This window comes from Theropithecus gelada, chromosome 3 (genome assembly GCF_003255815.1).
Source record: "Theropithecus gelada isolate Dixy chromosome 3, Tgel_1.0, whole genome shotgun sequence".
NCBI classification, from domain to species: domain Eukaryota; kingdom Metazoa; phylum Chordata; class Mammalia; order Primates; family Cercopithecidae; genus Theropithecus; species Theropithecus gelada.
Window position 1 is genome coordinate 15,276,990 of NC_037670.1, and position 21,354 is coordinate 15,298,343.

At 47.4% G+C, this 21,354-nt stretch overlaps 1 protein-coding gene across 1 annotated transcript in view; it reads right to left on the reverse strand.

Moving 5' to 3' along the window:
- Positions 1–287: 287 nt before the first annotated feature.
- Positions 288–21,354, reverse strand: part of LOC112620662 (radial spoke head 10 homolog B-like) — a 135,338-nt gene continuing 114,271 nt past the window's right edge. Inside the window, exons 13-17 of the mRNA XM_025379412.1 lie at positions 20,885–21,053; positions 17,452–17,529; positions 4,881–5,022; positions 1,349–1,427; positions 288–403 (exon numbers count right to left, since the gene is read on the reverse strand). Coding sequence (XP_025235197.1) covers positions 288–403; positions 1,349–1,427; positions 4,881–5,022; positions 17,452–17,529; positions 20,885–21,053 — 584 coding nt within the window. The remainder of the gene's footprint in view (positions 404–1,348; positions 1,428–4,880; positions 5,023–17,451; positions 17,530–20,884; positions 21,054–21,354) is intronic.

The following is a 21,354-nucleotide window of genomic DNA, read 5'->3' on the forward strand; positions in this document are numbered from 1 at the left end:
TTAGCCAGATGTGGTGGCACACACCTGTAATCCCAGCTACTCGGGAGGCTGAGGCTGGAGAATCACATGAACTCTGGAGATGGAGGTTGTAGCGAGCTGAGATCAGGCCACTACACTCCAGCCTGGGCGACAGAGCAAGACTCTGTCTCAAAAATAAGATAAAATGCATCACGTTACAGGGGGATGGCACGTTAGCAGCACCTAAAGCAAGGGGTGCAGAGTGAAAATGTACACTCTTCTGAGTGAGCACGCGGTGCTGATGGGGAGATGTTCACAGCTGCCCTCCTCTATGCCCGTTCCCGCCAGGAGAAGATGCTCTGCAGATTGTTCCAGTCGAGGATGCGTGACATATGGGGATGAGTCTGCAGAGCAGTGATCAGGGGAAGAGGCTGAGGAAGGCGGGCTGGGAAGGAATCAAGAATGAACAGCAGGGAAAGCTGAACTGCGATGCAGTCTCGATGAAGGCCTCAGCTGACTCCGTAGGGAGTGCCGGAACTGGGAGGGCCCTTCCGAGCAGGCTTGAGTTGAGACAGGAAACTGGGTCTTCAGACCCCCTTGCTATCAAGCGTTGAATGCAGTTGCCCTGGAAAAGGACAGGGCTCTGTGCAACCTGAGGACTCTCTACAGTCAAGGTAACACCTGCAGAGGGCCAGCGGGGGAGGGTGGGGCTCCCAGCAGTGACGGGAGTCAATCCTTCCCTCCTATCAGGAGTCTCGGGGTTGCCATCATAGGGTTACCATGGCTGGCCATTGGGCTGCACTCCTTGGGAGAGTAGGTACAGGGAAAGACTAAGTCCTCCCAGGACACCATCTGACCAGGCAGTCCTCCCTCCTCCACCATCCTCCTTTCCCTGGGAGATCTAGGGTTCGAATCTTGGGGTGGACTCAAGGAAGTGGGTATCAGAAGTCACCCAACCTGGGTCTGCCTTTGAGCAGGCAAGGAATCCCTTCCACACGGCCACACTCACTACCACTTGCCTTCTCTCTCTCTCTCTCTGCTCCCTCAATGCCCAACAAGCAGACCCCCCATAACAGAAAAATAGGACTCTGTAGCCTGCAGCCCTGCCCGTCAGTGGCCAGGTAGCCTTAGGTAAGGCAGCGCCTGTCACCTGTGACTCACTCCGCTTTCTCAACCATCCAACATGGATAAAGGTTCTTTTTACACAGGGTCTCCGGAGTCTCGCTCTGTGGCCCAGGCTGGAATGCAGCGGTGGGATCACAGCTCGCTGCAGCCTCAACCTCCTAGGCTCAAGTGATCCTCCCGCCTCAGCCTCCCACATAGCTGGGACCACATATGTGCACCACCACACCTGGCTGATAAAGGTTCATTTGGAGGCAGACCACTGTACCTAGAGCCCAGTGCCTGGCAGTCAAGGGGTCTTCACCAATGGAAGTTGTCGCGATTGTGCACAGGAACACATGCTTGACCTATAGAGAAATTATGAGGCAGTCAAGGGGTCCTCACCAATGGAAGCTGTTGTCGCGATTGTGCACAGGAACACACGCTTGACCTATAGAGAAATTATGAGGATGTGGTCGTAGGATGGCTTGGCGTCACGTGGAAAGATGGGTTTGTGCCAGTGGGGATTTCTTAGGGGAGATGGGTGCTCTTTATCTGCTGTGAGTTGAGTTCTGTGTCCGCAAAAAGATAAGGTGAAGACCCAACTCTGGTACCACGAGTGTGACCTTATTTGGAAACAGTCTTGTTAGCTGTCATTAAGATGTAAGTTAAGATGAAGTCAGACTGGACAAGGGAGGGCCCTAAATCAAGTGACTGATGTCCTTTATAAGAAGAGAAGAGGGCCAGGCGCAGTGGCTCACTCCTGTCATCCCAGCACTTTGGGAGGCCGAGGCAGGGGGATCACGAGGTCAGGAGTTCGAGACCAGCCTGACCAACATGGTGAAAACCTGTCTCTACTACAAATACAAAAGTTAGCTGGGTGTGGTGGCACGTGCCTGTAACCCTAGCTACTCAGAAGGCTGTGGCAGGAGAATTGCTTGAACCCAGGAAGTGGAGGTTGCAGTGAGCCAAGATCATGCCACTGCACTCCAGCCTGGGCAACAGAGTAAAACTGTCTCAAAAAAAAAAAGAGAGAGAGAGAGAGAGAAAAGGCTGGGTGCATGTCTTAATCCCAGCACTTTGGGAGGCCAAGGCAGGAGGATCGCTTGAGACCAGCCTGGGCAACATGACAAGACCCTGACTCTATAAAATTAGCTGGGTGTGGTGCTGTGCACCTGTAGTCCCAGCTACTCAGGAGGCTGAGGTGGGAGGATCGCTTGAGCCCAGGTGGTCAAGGCTGAAGTGAACTGTGATCGCTGCACTCCAGCCTAGGCAACAGAATGAGACACTATCTCAAAAAAAAAAAAAAAAAAAAAGGAAAAGAAAAGAACCTTCCAGCACCTCTCCTGCCAAGAGGACAGATGAGAAGAAGACAGACAAGCCCCCTGAATCTGTGACCTGAATTGGGGGTGGAGAGAGAAAAGGGTTCCAGAGAGAGGATCAGACGGGAGGCAGTGAGTTTACAGAAATCACTGGAGGAGGTTTGGCTGTAAAAGGAGAAGAGAGAAAGAGGGAGGATAGCTGGAGGGGGGTGAGGCATCCTGAAGGCTTTTGAGTGTTTTGTTCTGTTTCTAACAAGAAGCCTTAAAAGCCTGTTGAAAAGTGATGGGGAGGGCTCAGTGGACTAGGAGAGGTGGTGGGAGGGAGGTGGGGAGGGTTCCGTGTCATGGATGGGGAGCAGGCTTGCAGAGAGGAAGGGATGATGGGGAGGACAGGTCTGTGTGTTTGGAAGAGGGGTTTGGAGTTTCTTTCTTGTTGTTTTTTGTTTTTTGAGACAGAGTCTGCTCTGTCGCCCAGGCTGGAGTGCAGTGGTGCGATCTCGGAATCTCAGCTCACTGCAACCTCCGCCGCCTCCCAGGTTCAAGCGATTCTCCTGCCCTAGCCTCCGGAGCAGCTGGGATTATAGTTGTGAGCCACCACACCTGGCTAATTTTTGTATTTTTAGTAGAAACAGGGTTTCACCATGTTGGCCAGGCTGGTCGCGAACCCCTGACCTCAAGTGATCCTCCTACTTCAACCTCGCAAAGTGCTGGGATTACAGGCATGAGCCACTGTCCCTGGCCAATGGGTGTTGGAGTTTCTAGCTTCGAGGACCCTCATGAGGGGGAGGTGAGGCCACCATCTGACTGAGAGGAAAGGGAAGGGTCAGGGATCACAGGTGTGAAGAGAGAAGAGAAGGAAGTTTAAAACAGTTACTACAAGCCAGGTGCAATGGCTCATGCCTGTAATTCCGGCACTTTGGGAGGCCAAGGCAGGTGGATCACTTGAGCCCAGGAGTTCGAGACCAGCCTGGGCAACCTGGCAAGCCCCTAACTCTATAAAAAATACAAAAATTAGCTGGGCTTGGTGGTGCACACCTGTAGTTCCAGCTACTCAGGAGGTGGAGGTGGGAGGATGACTTGAGCTCAGGAGGTTGAGGTGGCAGAGAGCCGTGATAGCCCCACTGCACTCCAGCCTGGGCCAAGAGTGAGACCCTGTCTCAAAACAAACAAACGAACAAACAAACAGTAGAGTAAAATAAAATAAAACAATGACTGCAGGGTGAGGAGGAGTCATGGAGCCCCAAGGTCCCTGGGAGGGTGGTAGCCCCTTAAAGAGGGCCATGGTAAATTTACATGAGTGCCCGACAATCTCGAGCTCAACTACCCCTTGACTTCCCCCAAATCCTCACCCCAGACAGAGCAAATTACTTTTGCTTCTGAAACTCCCGCCAAGTCAATTGACCATTGAGCAGGATCACTACGTGATACTAGTTAAGAAGAGCATACACCTGTAGAAATCCAAATTTATAGAGCCTTCTGTCCATAAACAATCAAAATCTCAGCCCAGGGAACAGACAGCAAGTGTATGACATATTTACAAGGTGCAGGGCTCCCAGCAATGGGCATTAAAAGGAACTTCGGGGCCAGGCACAGTGACTCACACCTGTAATCCCAATACTTTGGGAGGCCGAGGCAGGAGGATTGCTTGAGCCCAGGGATTCAAGACCAACATAGCAAGACCCAATCTCTACAAAAAAAAAAAATAATAATAATTAAAAATTGGACCAGATGTGGTGGCTCACACCTGTAATCCCAGCACTTTGGGAGGCCAAGGCAGGCAGATCGCGAGGTCAGGAGTTCGAGACAAGCCTGGCCAACATAGTGAAACTGCATCTCTACTAAAAATATAAAGATTAGCTAGGCATGGTGGCATGTGCCTGTAGTCCCAGCTACTTGGGAGGCTGAGACAGAATCACTTGAACCCAGGAGGCAGAGGTTGTGGTGAGCTGAGATCACATCACTGTACTCCAGCCTAGGGAACAGAGCAAGACTCTGTCTCAAAAAAAAAAAAAAAAAAAAAAAAGCAGGGCATGTGGCGTGCTCCTATAGTCCCAGCTATTTGGGAGGCTGAGGCAAGAGGATTGCTTGAGCCCAGGAGGTCGAGGCTACAGTGAGCTGTGATTACACCACTGGACGACAGAGTTAGACTCTGTCTCAAAAAAAAAAAAAAATTAATTAAAAAAATAAAAGGGTCCAGGTGCAGTGGCCTGTAATCCCAGCACTTTGGGAGGCCAAGGCAGGTGGATCACTTGAGGTCAGGAGTCAGAGACCAGCCTGGCCAACATGGTGAAATCCTATCTCTACTAAAAATACAAAAATTAGGCAGGCGTGGTGGCAGGCGCCTGTAATCCCATCTACTCCGGAGGCTGAAGCAGGAGAATTGCTTGAACCCAGGAGGCGGAGGTTGCAGTGAGCCGAGATCACACCATTTCACTCCAGTCTGGGCGACAGAACAAGACTCCATCTCAAAAATAAATAAATAAATAAAACAAAAGGAACCCTGTAGCCAGCTCTTTCTGATTCCAAAGGGTGGCCAAGAAGCTGGCTTCGTTCCTCGGGCACGGGTGGGAGAACCAGAGCAGGCTCCTCTCCCCCACGGTACCATCTGTGCCCAAGAACCGCTCTCTCCACGTGGCTGGCTCTATTTCGGCAAGAGAAAGAAGCTTCTCAGATGTGAAGCCCACGGGAGACCCACACGTATGAAGCAGGAGGCAAAAAAAAAAAAAAAAGCAGCTCAAAATAGATTCTGTCTACAGCAGAAAATGACCTGGTGCCAGAATGGAGAAAAGTGGCCAAAACGAGCCAGTTTCGAGGCTTTCTAGGGTGCACACCAGCATTCGATCTGCAACAGGGGGTACCTGGAGGACTTCAGGATCGTGTGGGCCCCTTGGGGGATGCAGACGAACCTCCCCCTTCATTCAGAAGCCCACCTCTATGGCCTGGCTTTTTTTGAAAAACCCCATCTCCCGGGATGAACTGGAGGCAGAAGCCACAGCAATTACTTGGAAGGAAGATCTGACTGCAGAAACACAGTGATCTGCATAGCAGGATGTTTCTAAGGCTCGTGGGAGCAAAGCCATGGTGGTTTCCAAGTAAACGGCTTTTTACAAATTAAGCACAGCTACAGACAACAGAAGCAAAAAATAGATAAATTGGATTACATCAAAATTTAAAACTTTTGTGCATCAAAGGATACTATTGTCACAGCGAAAAGGCAACCCAGGAGAACGGGAGACAATATTTATAAGTCATATATATATATATATTCTTTTCTTTCTTTGAGACAGGGTCTTGCTCTGTCACCCAGGCTGGAGTGCAGTGGTGAGATCTCGGCTCACTGCAACCTCTGCCACCAGGGTTCAAGTGATTCTCATGCCTCAGCCTCCCAAGTAGCTGGAATGACAGGCACCCATCACCATCCTCAGCTAATTTTTGTATTTTTAATAGAGATAGGGGTTTCACCATGTTGGCCAGGCTGACCTTGAACTCCTGACCTCAAGTGATCCCAAAGTGCTGCGATTACAGGCGTGAGCCACCGAGCCTGGCCTGCAAGTCATATATCTGATAAGAGGTTAATATCCATATTATACATAAAGAACACCTACAATTCAATAATTTTTCTGAAATCTGATAAAAATGGATTTGAACAGACATTTGTCCAAAAGTATACAAATGGCCAATAAGCACATGAAACTATGTTCACCTTCAATAATCATTAAGAAAATGCAAATCAAAACCACAATGAGATAGCACTCTACCCTTTAGGATGGTCACTCAAGAAAAAATGGAAAATGAGTGTTGGTGAGGATGTGGAGAAATTGGAACTCTTCCCACTGCTGGTGGGAATGGGAAATAGCACAGCTATTGTTAAAAACAGTTTGACAGCCCCTCAAAAAATTAAGTAAAACATAGGGCCAGGTGTAGTGGCTCATGCCTATAATGCCAACGCATTGGGAGGCCGAGGCAGGAGGATCGCTTGCACCGAGGAGTTTGAGACAAGCTTGGGCAACATAGTGAGACCCCATCTCTACAAAAAAAAAAAAAAATACAAACATACAAAAATTGGTTGTGTGTACCTGTAGTCTCAGCTACTGGGAGGCTGCAGCAGAAGGATCGTTAGTGCCCAGGAGCTGGAGGCTGCAGGGAGCTGCACTCAAGCCTAGGCAACATAGCGAGGTCCTGTCTCTAAAAAACAACTTTTTTGGGCCGGGTGTGGTGGCTCACACCTGTAATCCTAGCACTTTGTGAGACTGAGGCAGGTGGATCACCTGAGGTCAGGAGTTCAAGACCAGCCTGGCCAACATGGTGAAACCCCCATCTCTACTAAAAATGCAAAATTAGTCGAGCCTGGTGGCACGTGCCTGTAATCCCAGCTACTCAGGAGGCTGAGACAGGGGGATCACTTGAACCCAGAGGTGGAGTTTGCAGTGAGCCAAGATTGTGCCATTGCACTCCAGCCTGGGTGACACAGAATTACCTTATGAGCTAGCATTCCAAAGAACTGAAAGCAGGAACTCAAACATATTTGCACACCCACGTTCACAGCAGCATTATTCACAATAGCTAAAAGATAAATACAACCCGGCCGGGTACAGTGGCTCATGCCTGTAATCCCAGCACTTTGGGAGGCCGAGGCGGGAGAATCACGAGATCAAGAGATGCTGGCTAACACAGTGAAACATCCCGTCTCTACTAAAAATACAAAAAAATTAGCCGGGCATGGTGGCCGGCGCCTGTAGTCCCAGCTACTCAGGAGGCTGGGGCAGGAGAATCACTTGAACTCAGGAGGCGGAGGTTGCAGTGAGCTGAGATCGTGCCACTGCACTCCAGCCTGGGCGACAGAGCAATGCTCTGTTTCGGAAAAAAAAAAAAGACAAATGCAGCCCAACTGTCCACCAGCGGATGGATGGGTAAACCAAATGTGGTCTATCCATTACAACAGAAGATGACTCAGCTTACGAAGGAAACAAATCGACCTGGCACACGCTACAACATGGATCAACCTTGAGGACATTGCATTAAGTGAAATAAGTCGATCACAAAAGGGCAAATACTGCCTGACTCCACTGATATGAGTTACCCAAAGTCTCAAAATTATAAAGGCAGAAAGTAGAACAGCGGGTGCCAGGAGGTGGGGGGAGGCGGATGGAGAGTGAGTGTTTAACGGGGACAGAGCTTCAGTATGGAAAGATGAAAAAGTTCTGAAGATGGAGGTGGATGACGGTTATGTCACAGTGTGAAAGTATTGAATGTCATTGAACCGTACGCCTCAACATGGTTAACATGGCATGGTTTATGTTATGGACATTTTGAAACTATTTTTGAAAAGGTTTTAAGGCTGGGTGTGGTGGCTCACGCCTCTAATCCCAGCACTTTGGGAGGCTGAGGGGGATGGATCAACTGAGGTCAGGAGTTCAAAACCAATCTGGTCAATATGGTGAAACCCTGTCTGTACTAAAATTACAAAAATTAGCCAGGCATTATGGCACACATCTGTAATCCCAGCTACAGGGGAGGCTGAGGCAGGAGAATCGCTTGAACCCAGGAGGCAGAGGTTGCGATGAGCCAAGATCATGCCACTGCACTCCAGCCTGGGTGACAGAGTGAGACTCCGTCTCAAAAAAATAAATAAGTAAAATGAATAATTGCTAAATAAATAAAATAAACATGTTTTAATAACTACTGAACTAAAATTTTTTTTAAAAGCACAAGATTCCCTTCCATAATTCAGGAAACATCTAGAAATCTGCCAGTCTATGGTTGAGTGAGCAACTTCAGGGTCAGACATCCACAAGTCATCCCCAATTGCCCAGAATCCAGGCTCCCTGAGCTCATAAGGAGGAAACAAACAATGGAAATCCAATCCAACCCCCTTCTCTTTCTTTTTTTTTTTGAGACAGAGTTTTGCTCTTGTTGCCCATGCTGAAGCGCAATGGTGCAATCTCGGCTCATTGCAACCTCTGCCTCCCAGGTTCAAGCAATTCTCCTGCCTCAGCTTCCCAAGTAGCTGGGATTACAGGCGTGTGCCACCATGCCCGGCTAATTTTTTGTATTTTTAGTACAGGCAGGGTTTCACCATGTTAGCCAGGCTGGTCTCGAACTCCTGACCTCAGGTGATCCACAGGTGTGAGCCACCGCACCAGGCTCCCTTCTCTTTTAAACATCAGAGTCAGCCTGTTTTAGGTGTTGACTTGAGGTTAAGAGATGTCCAGATAGCTGTTAAGGCATTATTTCTGGGTGTGCTTGTGAGAGTCATCTCAGAAGAGACTGGCATTTGTGGGTTTTGTTTTTGTTGTTTTTTGAGACCGGGTGTCACTCTGACACCCAGGCTGGAGTGCAGTGGTGTGAATGAACAGGGCTCACTTTAGCCTCAACCTCCTGGGCTCCAGTGATCCTCCCACCTCAGCCCTCTGAATAGCTGGAGTTACAGACACACGCCACCACACCTGTCTAATTTTTGGATTTTTTGTAGTGACAGGGTATCGACATGTTGCTCAGGCTGGTCTCGAACTCTTGGGTTTAAGCAATCTGCCCACCCCAGCCTCCCAAAGTGCTGGGATTACAGGTGTGTGCCACCACACCCAGCCGAGACTGGCATTTGAATCAGTTAATTGTGTCAGGGAGTTCTGCCCTCTCCCAATCTGGGCAGGCACCATCCAATTGTCAGTGGGGCTGGAGAGGATAAAAGAGCAGAGAAAAGGTGAATTCTCTCTCTCTCCTGGACCTAGGACACCCATCTTCTCCCACCCTAGCACATCAGAATGCCAGGTTGTCTGGTCTTTCGGACTTGGACTGAGCCATGCTGCTGGCTTCACCAGTTCTCCAGCTTGTAGATGGCACAGGGTGGGTGAGAGTGTCAGCCTTGATAATCTTGTGAGCCAATTTCCATCGTAATCCTCTTCTCATTTATCTATATCATTATCTATCTATCATGTATCTATCTGTCATCTATCTATATCATCTATCTATCCATCATCTATCTATCACCTATCTATCATTTATCACCTATCTATCTATCTATCATCTATCTATCATTTATCTATCACCTATCTATCTATCTATATCTATCATCTATCTATTATCTATCTATCTATCATCTATCACCTATCTATCATCTATCTATATCTATCATCTATCTGTCCATCATCTATCACCTATCTATCTATCATCTATCCATATCTATCATCTATCTATCTATCATCTATCATCTATCTATATCTATCATCTATCTATCATCTATCTATCCATCATCTATCTATCACCTATCATCTATCCATCTATCATCTATCTATCATCTATCTATATCTATCATCTATTATCTATCATCTATCTATGTCTATCATCTATCTATTATCTATCATCTATCTATCATCTATCACCTATCTATCTATCATCTATCTATTCATCCTCTATCTATCACCTATCTGTCATCTATCACCTATCTATCATCTATCATCTATCACCTATCTATCTATCATCTATCTATCTATCATCTATCATCTATCACCTATCTAGCTATCATCACCTATCTATCTATCATCTATCTATCAGCTATCTATCATTTATCACCTATCTATCTATCATCTATCATCTATCTATCATCTATCTATCTATCATCTATCATCTATCTATCATCTATCTATCTCTCATCTACCAATCTATCTATCTGTCATCTATCTATCATCTGTCTGTCTGTCTATCTATCTATCTATCTATCTATCTATCTTCTATCTATCATCTATCTAGCTAGCTATCATCTATCTATCTATCATCTGTCTATCTATCTAATCTCCTGTTGGTTCGGTTTCTCTAAAGAACCCTGACACAATACACTGTTCCTATTCGTTCGAAACATCATCTTCATTCTGCAGGATTCATCTCTCGCCAACATGCTGGCCGGACGGGCCTGGTCTGTCTGCGGGTGCTGTCTGCACACAGCAGGAACCAGTTAGCACATGCAAATGCTGCTCCTCGGCGCTGCCCGTGTGTCGGCTTGGCTCATCCTGAGTCCTCAGCAGAGCCCAGCGCTTGTCTTTGCCCTTGGCCCTGGGCTCCAGGAAACATTTACACTTTCTGCTTAAATCCTAAGAAACTGGATCTGGCCAAGCACTTTCCCCAGATTTAGCCACTTTTCTTGTTTCGATTGCAAATATCTTATCTATTCTCTTGAGATATAAACAGCACGAAGGGATGATTTGGTGGGTTCATCTGACACCAGATCCATTCAGATGCTGAGTCTGGGGTGCTGTGTGTGGACAAAACATGGGGTAGATAAAAGCGGGCATGTCCCCCAGGAGGCAGTACTTACTTCCTGGCCACTCTCAGGGACCCACTTGGCTCCCAAAGCTAAGCTTGGAGCTCCAACTGCCTATCTCAAGAGGGAGCCTAGGCCGAGTGCAGTGGCTCACGCCTGTAATTCCAACACTTTGAGAGGCTGAGGTGGAAGGATCGCTTGAGCCCAAGAGTTCAAGACCAGCCTGGGCAACATAGTGAGACCCCATCTCTACAAAAAAAGTTTGAAAATTAGCCGAGTATGGTAGCACATGCCTGTAGTCCCAGCTACTCAGGAGGCTGAGGTGAGAGAATCGCTTGAGCCCAGGAGTTCGAGGCTGCAGTGAGCCATGATCACACCACTGCATTCCAGCCTGGGCAACAGAGCAAGACCCTGTTTCTCTTAAAAAAAAAAAAATTAAAAGGGAGCATGAAGTTCAAGTGTTCCAGAAACATGGAAGGGGAGACAATCATTTCTTTGAGCAACATGGGTACAAAAATATAGCTAGGTGGGATGCATAAGATCTACTATTTGGTAACACAACAGGGTAATTACAGTCAACATTAATTACCATACATTTTAAAATAACTAAAAGAGGCTGGGCACGGTGGTTCACTCCCGCAATCCCAGCACTTTGGGAGGCCGAGGTGGGTGGATCATCTGAGGTCAGGAGTTCAAGACCAGCAAAGCCCCATCTCTACTAAAAATACAAAAATGAGCCAGGTGTGGTGGTGTGCGCCTGTAATCCCGGCTACTGAGGAGGCTGAGTCCCACTGTGCAGGATTGCGCCACTGCACTCCAGCCTGGATGACAGAACAAGACTCCATCAAAAAAATAAAAATAACTAAAAGAGTATAACTGGAATGTTTGTAACATGAAGAAATGATACATGTGGCCAGGCACACTGGCTTATGCCTGTAATCCCAGCACTTTGGGAGGCTGAGGCAGGAGGATCGCTTGAGCCCAGGAGTTTGAGGCCATACTAGACAACATGGTGAGACCCCATCTCAAGAAAACATAAAATTGATTAAAAATTTTTTAACAAAATGTGAAACATCACAAATGAGGGTTCTCTGTAAGTTCTCCGTCCTGTTGATTAGATGCTTAGAAGCATTTTTTTTTTTTTTTTTTTTTTTTTTTTCAGGACAGGGTCTCACTCTGTCACCCAGGCTGGAGTGCAGTGGCATGATCTTGGCTCACTGCAACCTCCACCTCCCTGGTTCAAGCGGTTCTTGTGCCACAACCTCCTAAGAAGCCAGGATTACAGGCACACACCACCACACCCTGCTGATTTTTGTATTTTAGTAGAGACAGGGTTTCACCATGTTACCCAGGCTGCTCTCGAACGCCTGGCCTCAAGAGATCCACCTGCCTCGGCCTCACAAAGTGCTGAAATTACAGGTGGTATGAGCCACCACGCCCGACCAGATGCATTCTTTCTGAGTTCCACAGAAGGGGCCCCCGTTGACCCTGAGAACTGCTTTCTGGAGCACTCCTCCTATTTCCAGGCGGGACTCCTTCCTAGAGTGAATATCCCAAGCTTCATTTGAAAAGAGCTACAATGATGAGGCAAGAAGCCTTTGCCCAACCCTCCCCAAGGGCTGGCCATGAACCTCACTCCTATTTTTAAAGCATTAGCTCAATGAGGTGGCAGTGAGGTCCAGGTATCCACTTTTCTTGATTAAACCAAGAATGGCTTTGCCTTCTGGAAGGTACAATTCCAGACGGGGTGTTGGGCTCGATTCAGGCTTGGGGGGCCTCCTGGGCAGGGCAGCAGTGCAAGTCAGCACCTCGTGTGGGGCCAAGATTACATTTCCTGTCCCCAGGTCCAGTGCATGGATACACAGGCTGGCAAATCGGTCCACACTGTGACTGCGGGGCTTCCTTCCCTCCTTCCCTGGCTTGTATCTAAGGATGCTTCCCTCATCCCCAGACCCCAAGGATGCCTCTCCAGCTTGGTTTGGGGTTTTGGTGTTTTGTTTGTTTTTGTTTGGTTTTTTTTTGTTTTTTTTTTTTTTTGAGACAGAGTCTCGCCCTGTTGCCCAGGCAGGAGTGCAGTAGTGTGAACTCAGCTCACTGCAACCTCTGCCTCCCAGGTTCAAGCGATTCTCCTGCCTCAACCTCCTGAGTAGCTGGGATTACAGGCTCACGCCACCACGCCCAGCTATATTTTGTATTTTTAGTAGAGACGAGGTTTCACCATGTTGGCCAGGCTGGTCTGGAACTCCTGACCTCAGGTGATCTGCCCACCTCAACCTCCCAAAGTGCTGGGATTACAGGCGTGAGCCACCGCACCCCACCTGGTTTGAGTTTTAAGTGTCACCAGAGGCAGACTGGGGACTCCAGGACAGAGACTCCCTCTTCCTTACTTACATTTCAGCCCAGCCATGGCCATGACCCATATTGTCTCCCCAAAATGTATGAAGGCCACTCAGCTGCAAAGTGAGGGGTTGACTCTCACCCCAAAATGTGGAGGGTTGGCTGGACGCAGTGGCTCATTCCTGTAATCCCAGCACCTTGTGAGGCCGAAGCAGGAGGATCGCTTGAGGCCAAGAGTTTGAGACCATCCTGGGCAATACAGCCAGATCCCATATCTTAAAAAAAAAAAAAAAAAGGCAAAAAATTGGAGGGTCCTGGGGTGTCAGGGCTGATGTGTTCTAAGGTCACTCTGACCCACCCTCTTCCTTTCAGATGAGGAAACTGAGGCTGAGAAGGCAGGTAAGCCTATCCGGGGCCACAGCGGGGCTTCCAAACTCCCAGGTCCTCCTCCCTGGTGCAAAGACCACAGGATACCCGGGAATGGATCACCTCAACAGACAGCACAGGGACGTGGTTAAAAGCGCAGGCCCGGGGCTCACACTGCCCAGTCTTAGCCTCTGCTCAGTCACTTACCAACCCCAGGACACCGAATACAGTGTCTACTAAAAATACATTTAACTCCTTTTTAATAGCTATTGAGCTTCAGAGAGTCCATTCATAAAATAGATAAAAATAGAAGCTGTCTCATACAATAGATGCCCGATATCTGACATGCAGTGAAGCACTCAATAAATTCTAGATATTATTGTTATTAATGTTGACATCTTTCACTGGATTCTCTTTGTGAATTACAGCAAGCTTATAGGCTGGGGGAGAAATTGAGAGCACTTCTTTGCTATTTGTGGCCAGGCTTGTAAATCTGAAGGGTTGCTTTGGTTTGCTATTAGCATTCAGTTGCGCCTAGAGATACTGCATAAATTTTTAAAAGCCTGTTTATGCCAGGTGTCGTGGCTCACGCCTGTAATTTCAACATTTTGGGAGGCTGAGGTGGGAAGACAACTTGAGTCCAGGAGTTTGAGACCAGCCTGGACAACATAGTGAGACCCTGTTTCTTTTTCTTTTCTTTCTTTCTCTCTTTCTTTTCTTTAATTCTCTCTCCTTCCTTCCTTCGTTCCTTCTTTCTTTCTTTCTTTCTCTTTCTTTCTTTCTTTTACTTTTCTTCTTTTCTTCTTTCTTTCTTTTTAAAAAAGCCTATTTGTGATGACTATTCTAGACATACTTTACTTCAATGGAAGAGGATATTTGATATTATATCTTCCTGAATAAATATACATAAACTATCCTATGAAAAAAAAAAAAAAACCCAGCCAGGCGCGGTGGTTCATGCCTGTAATCCCAGCACTTTGGGTGGGTGAAGTGGGCAGATCATGAGTTCAGGAGATCAAGACCATCCTGGCTAACATGGTGAAACCTGGTCTCTATTAAAAATACAAAAAATTAGCCGGGTATGGTGGCAGGTAGCTGTAGTCCCAGCTACTCAGGAGGCTGAGGCAGGAGAATGGTGTGAACCCGGGAGGCGGAGCTTGCAGTGAGCCAAGATTGTGCCACTGCACTCCAGCCTGGGTGACAGAGCGAGACTCTGTCAAAGAAAGAAAGAAAGAAAGAAAGAAAGAAAGAGAGAGAGAGAGAGAGAGAGAGAGAGAAAGAAAGAAAGAAAGAAAGAAAGAAAGAAAGAAAGAAAGAAAGAAAGAAAAGAAAAAAGAAAAGAAAAGAAAGAAACCCTAATCCCAGACAGGTGCAGTATCTTACGCCTGTAATCCCAGCACTTTGGGAGGCCAAGGCAGGTGGATCACGAGGTCAGTAGTTCGAGGCCAGCCTGACCAAAATTGTGAAACCCTGTCTCTACTAAAAATACAAAAATTAGCCAGGCGTGGTGGCACATGCCTGTAATCCCAGCTACTTAGGAGGCTGAGGCACGAGAATTGCTTGAACCCGGGAGGCGGGGGTTGCAGTGAGCCGAGATCACGTCACTGCACTCCAGCCTGGGCAACAGAGTGAAACTCCACCTCAAAAAAAAAAAAAAAAATTCCAGCTCTATCCAAAAAACAGGCAATAACAAATGCTGGCAAGGATGTGGAGAAGGGGGAACCCTCATATACTCTTGGTAGGAATATAAATTAGTACATCTACTATAGAGAACAGTTTGGAGGTTCCTCAAAAAACTAAAAATAGAGCTATGACACGATCCAGCAATCCCACTGCTAGATTTATCCCCAAAAGAAAGGAAATCAGTCTATCAAAGAAATCTCTGCATTTCATGTTTATTGCACTACTGTTCACAGTAGCCAAGATTTGGAAGCAACTTAAGTGTCCATCGACAGATGAACGGATAAAGAAAATGTGGTAGTTATACACAATGGAGTACTATTCAGCCATAAAAAAGAATGAGATTCTGTCATTGGCAACAACATGGATGGAACCAAAGTTCTTTCTGTCAAGTGAAATAACCCAGGCACAGGAAGACAAAGTTTGCATGTTCTTCCTTATTTGTGGGAGCTAAAAATTAAAATAATTGAACTCAGGCCATGTGTGTTGGCTCACACCTGTAGTCCCAGCACTTTGGGAGGCTGAGGCAGGTGGATCACTTAAGGTCAGGAGTTCAAGACCAGCCTGGCCAACATGGTGAAACCCCATCTCTCCTAAAAATACAAAAATTAGCCGACCGTGGTAGCTGGAGCCTGTAATCCCAGCTACTTGGGAGACTGAGGCAGGAGAATGGCCTGAGCCTGGGAGGTGAAGGATGCAGTGAGCCGAGATCATGCCACTGCACTCCAGCCTGGGTGACAGAGCAAGTCTCCATCTAAATAATTAATTAATTCATTAAAACAAAATAAAATAATTGAACTCAGAGACAGACAATAGAAGGATGATTACCAGAGGCTGGGAAGGGTAGGTGGCAGGGGGCGGGAGAAAGAGGGGATGGTTAACGGGTGCAAAAAATAGTTAGAAAGAATGAATAAGACCTTGTATTTGATAGTACCGCAGGGTGACTATAGGCAATAGGAATTTAATTGTGCATTTTAAAATAACGAAAAGAGTATAAATGGATTGTTTGTAACACAAAGGATAAATGCTTGAGGAGATGGATACCCCATTTATCCTGATGTGGTTTCTTTTTGAGACACAGTCTCGCTCTGTCGCCCAGGCTGGAGTGCAGTGTCACTATCTCAGCTCAGTGCAACTTCTGCCTCCCGGGTTCAAGCAATTCTCCTGCCTCAGCCTCCCGAGTAGCTGGGATTACAGGCATGTGCCACCACACTCGGTTCATTTTTGTATTTTTAGTAGAGACAGGGTTTCACCATGTTGGTCAGGCTGGTCTTGAACCCCTGACCTCATGATCCACCCACCTCGGCCTCCCAAAGTGCTGGGATTACAGGTGTGAGCCACTGCACCTGGCCCCCCGATGTGATTATTATACATTGCATGCCCGTATCAAAATATCTTATATGCCCCATAAATATATACACCTACGATGCACCCACAAAAATAAAAAACAAAAAAATTTGAGGCCTTGGTCAAAGATTAGGACGGATCTCAAGGTTTTGTCCCTGGAAGTCCTTTTCACCCTTCTGCACTCACCTCTGCACACATTTCTGTCTTTAAATGACATCCGTCAATCAACTACACTGATGTCGTTGTAGTGCTGCTCACTGCACAATCAGGACTGTTTGCCGAGTAGGCATTTGGGACATCACGCCATGGGGTTGCCACTGAGGCAGAGCCAAAGGTGAGTAACTGTGGCAACTCACAATGAAGTATTCTGGTGGAAAAAACCAAGTAAAAAAACAGTCCACAAGAAGATTCCTGCCTCCCTCCCTCCCTCATTCCCTTCTTTCATTCTCTCTCTTTTTTTTTTTTTTTTAGACAGAGTCTCGCTCTGTCACCCAGGCTGGAGTGCAGTGGTGCCATCTCTGCTCACTGTAAGCTCCGCCTCCTGGGTTCACGCCATTCTCCTGTCTCAGCCTCCCGAGTAGCTGGGACTACAGGCGCCCGCCACCTCACCCGGCTAGATTTTTGTATTTTTTAGTAGAGACGGGGTTTCACCGTGTTAGCCAGGATGGTCTCGATCTCCTGAGCTCGTGATCCGCCCGTCTCGGCCTCCCGAAGTGCTGGGATTTCAGGGATTACAGGCGTGAGCCACCGTGCCCGGCTTGCTTTTCTTTTCTCTTTTTCTTTTTTCTTTTCTTTTCTTTTCTTTTCTTTTCTTTTCTTTTCTTTTCTTTCTTTCTTTCTTTCTTTTCTTCCTTTTTTCCTTTCTTCCTTTCTCCCTCTTTCTTTCTTTCTTTTTCTTTCTTTCGCCTTCTTTCCTTCTGCCCCCTTTCCTTTTTTCTTTCCTTTCTTTCTTCCTTTCTTTCTTTTTCCTTTCCTTTTGTCTCTTTCTCTCTTTTGTCTTTCTCCTCTTTCTTTCTCTCTCCATCTTTCCTTCTCTCTTTCTTGCTTTCTCTGTGTGTGTGTGTGTGTGTGTGTGTGTGTCCTGACATTCGTGACTCCAGCTCCCCATGATGCAGCGTCTTTGTGAGATCCAGTGGAGATTTTGTTTCTGCCTGGATGGCAAATCTGGGGCAGGAAAGCAGAGAAAGCATCAGGAAGCCAGGCCTGGTGACACACACTACAGCTACTCAGGAGACTGCCGCTAGAGGATGGCTTGAGCCGGGGAGTTCAAGGCTGCAGGGAGCTATGATCTCACCACTTCATTTCAGCCTGGGTGACACAGCAAGACCCTGTCTCTTAAAAAAAAAAAAAAAGTGTTAGAGAACTGCCACTTAATGCTAGAAAAGGGAAATTGCACTAGGAAAACGTATGCATAATTTAACAAAAGGAACAAGAATATTTGATGAAGGTGCAGGAGGAACATTCTCTCATACACGGTTAGAGAATGAATTAGTATCAACTTTCTAAAACCCTACCTGGCAAATATAGTCAAAGTCTTTACATTTTAAAAGTATATCGTTTTTGGTCTGTGCATATTTGTGTGTGTACAGAAAAACACTGGAAGGTGCTAGGCAAACATTTGTAGTGGTTTTACCTAGTTGAAGGAATTATGGATAATTATTTTTCTTTTTATGTTTTCTTATGATTTCTTCGAATGCTTCTGCATTTCCACAAAAAAGATTTTTTTTTTTTTTTTTTGGGAGACAGAGTCTCGCTGTCACCCAGGCTGGAGTGCAGTGGCGCGATCTCAGCTCACTGCAACCTCTGCCTCCCGGGTTCCAACAATTCTCCTGCCTCAGCCTCCTGCATAGCTGGGACTACAGGCACCCGACACCATGCCTGGCTGATTTTTTTAATATTTTTGGTAGAGACGGGGTTTCACCATATTGGCTAGGTTGGTCTCGAACTCCTGACCTTATGATCTGCCCACCTCGGCCTCCCAAAGTGCTGGGGTTACAGGTGTGAGCCACCACGCCCAGCCTATTCTTTCTTACTTTTTTAGAGACAGGGTCTTGCTCGGTCATCCAGGCTGGAGTGTAGTGGCGCAGTCATAGCTCTCTGCAGTCTCCAACTTCTGGGCACAAGTGATCCTCCCATTTCAGCCTCCTGAGTGGCTGGGACCACATTTGGCTCTTTTATTTTATTTTATTTTTTTCTTTTCAGAGAGATGAAGGCTCACTGTGATGCCCAGGCTGGTGTCAAACTCCTGAGCTCAAGCAGCCGTCTCACCTCTGCCTCCCAAAGTGCTGGGATTACATATGTGAGCCACCGCGCCCATTTGATTTGTACTTTTTAATCCGAAGCTGTTCTGGTGTTCGGACTGACTTGCTTCCTGACCACAGATTTAGACGTCACTGCAGTACTGATTCTGCAGTGCCCTGAGGCACGTGTCCTCCTGTGTAGGGAGTCCTTATGGTCCCTTCAGGGCTTGATTCTTCTCAAATGTTTAAGCATTTTTATTTATGTGTATATATATATTTTTTTTTAGATAGAGTCTTGCTCTGTTGCCCAGGCTGGAGTGCAGTGGCACAATCTCAGCTCACTGCAACCTCTGCCTCCCAGGTTCAAGCCTCCCGAGCAGCTGGGACTGCAGACATGTACCACCACACCTGGCTGATTTTTTTTTTTTTTTTTTTTTTTTTGAGACAGAGTCTCGCTCTATTGCCCAGGCTGGAGTGCAGTGGTACCATCTCAGCTCACTGCAAGTTCCGCCTCCCAGGTTCACGCCATTCTCTTGCCTCAGCCTCCCCAGTAGCTGGGACTACAGGTGCCTGCCACCATGCCCAGCTAATTTTTTGTATTTTTAGTAGAGACGGGGTTTCACCGTGTTAGCCAGGATGATCTCATCTCTTGACCTTGTAATCCGCCCACCTCGGCCTCCCAAAGGGCTGGGATTACAGGTGTGAGCCACGGCACCCGGCCCAATTTTTGTATTTTTGGTAAGAGATGGGGTTTCACCATGTTGGCCAGGCTGGTCTCAAACTCCTGACCTCAAGTGATCCACCCGCCTCGGCCTCCCAAAGTGCTAGGATTACAGGCATCAGCCACCACTCCCAGGCTCAAATGTTTAAGCACTTTCAAGTTTACACTCCGTGAAATTTGCACTCACTTGATATTCCGGTGAAGCTGAGGGGTATGGGCTTTTCCCAATCCAAGCGTCTTTATTACATCTTTTTCCCAGTATGGATGTCCTTTTGTACTTTGGGGTTGTTTTTGTCTGTGTTTTGAAACAGAGTCTTTCTCTGTTGCCCAGGCTGGAGTGCAGCAGTGCCATCATAGCCCACTGCAGCCTCAAGCAGTCCTCCCGCCTCAGCCTTCCGAGTGGCTGGGACAACAAGCATGTGCCACCATGATCAGCTAATTTTTTTTTTTTTTTTTGTAGAGATGGGGGTCTCACTATGTTGCCCAGGTGGATCGCAGACTCTTGGCCTCAAGCAGTCCACCCACCTTGGCCTCCCAACGTGCTGGGATAACAGGCATGAGCCACCATGCCCAGTGAAGCAAAGCACTTCATATGCTCTCCCTGTTCCAGAGACAGAGGCCACTTCCCAAGAAGATATGAGGCCATGGATAGGCAGTGAGCTGGCAATCCGTGCTTAGCTTTATTTCCTGGAATTGGCAAGGGGAGTCACTGCTCTCAATTGGACATCGAACTTCCAAATGGTGAAAAAGGAGGGTTGTGTGTATATCATGGGGGTGTGTGTGTGTGTGTGTGTGTGTGTGTGAAAGAGAGAGAAAGATTGAGTTTGGCAGCCAGATACAGTGACTGACACCTGTAATCCCAGCACTTTGTGAGGCTGAGGCAGGTGGATCACTTGAGGTCGGAAATTTGAGACCAGCCTAGCCAGCATGGTGAAACCCCATCTATACTAAAAATACAAAAAATTAGCTGGGCATAGTGATGCACGCCCGTAATCCCAGCTACTTGGGAGGCTGAGCAGGAGAATCGCTTGAACCCAGGTGGCAGAGGTTGCAGTGAGCCGAGATCACACCACTGCACTCCAGCCTGGGCAACAGAGCAAGACTCCATCTAAAAAAAGAAAAGAAAGAAAAAAGAAAATAAAAGAAAGACTTTGGGAAGCTACAGAGAGAGGATACCAGAGTTATTTCGCCCTGGGCTGTAGTCATCCTTGTTGGAATCTGACTTCATTCATCCCATGGAATTTGGGAAGGGGGTGTATATGGAATAAATGTGTCTGGGATAGCTGCATTCAGCATTGCACACCCCCAACTAGGGAAATGGATCACCTTCTCAGGACAACTTGATCCAGCTGCCTGCTTGGGGTCAGAAGTAAAGACTAACCGGGACCTCCACAAGAAGTCCCGTCCCCTGGATACAAACAGGGGGAGGGCGGTGGCAGCACCTGGCTTCTTATTGCATGCAGATATCAGCTGGCCACGTGAAGCCCCATTTCACCACCTTCAGAGGCCATCTGCCAAGCGCATCTATTCTAGATTCTACAGCTGTGATCACACGCACTGAGTGGGTGTGAAGAGCTGGGCGTCCAGGACTTTCCAGCCCAACCCCACAGGGTCTTTCTTCTTGGCCCCAGTCTCTGGCTTCTGTTGATGTGGCTGCGAGGACAAGCTCTCTCTCCCCGCGTACAGGACTGTCACGCCATCCACGTGCAGTGTGAGGTCAGCCTTTCCTGGGTGGTTGAAGAATCTGTGTGAGTTGACATTATTATATTATATTAAAGCATATGAAATTGTATTAATTTAATTTCAATAGAGACTGTGTTGCTCAGGCTGGAGTGCGGCGGCTCTTCACAGGTGTCATCCCACTGCTGCTCCGTGTCTGCCCTGGGCCGGTTCACCTCTCCTTAGGCAACCTGGTGGTCCCCTGCTCCTGGGAGGTCACCAATTAATGCCAAACTCCTGGGATCGAGCGATTCCCTCACCTCAACCTCCCAAGGAGCTGGGACTACAGGCATGAGCCACCACACCCAG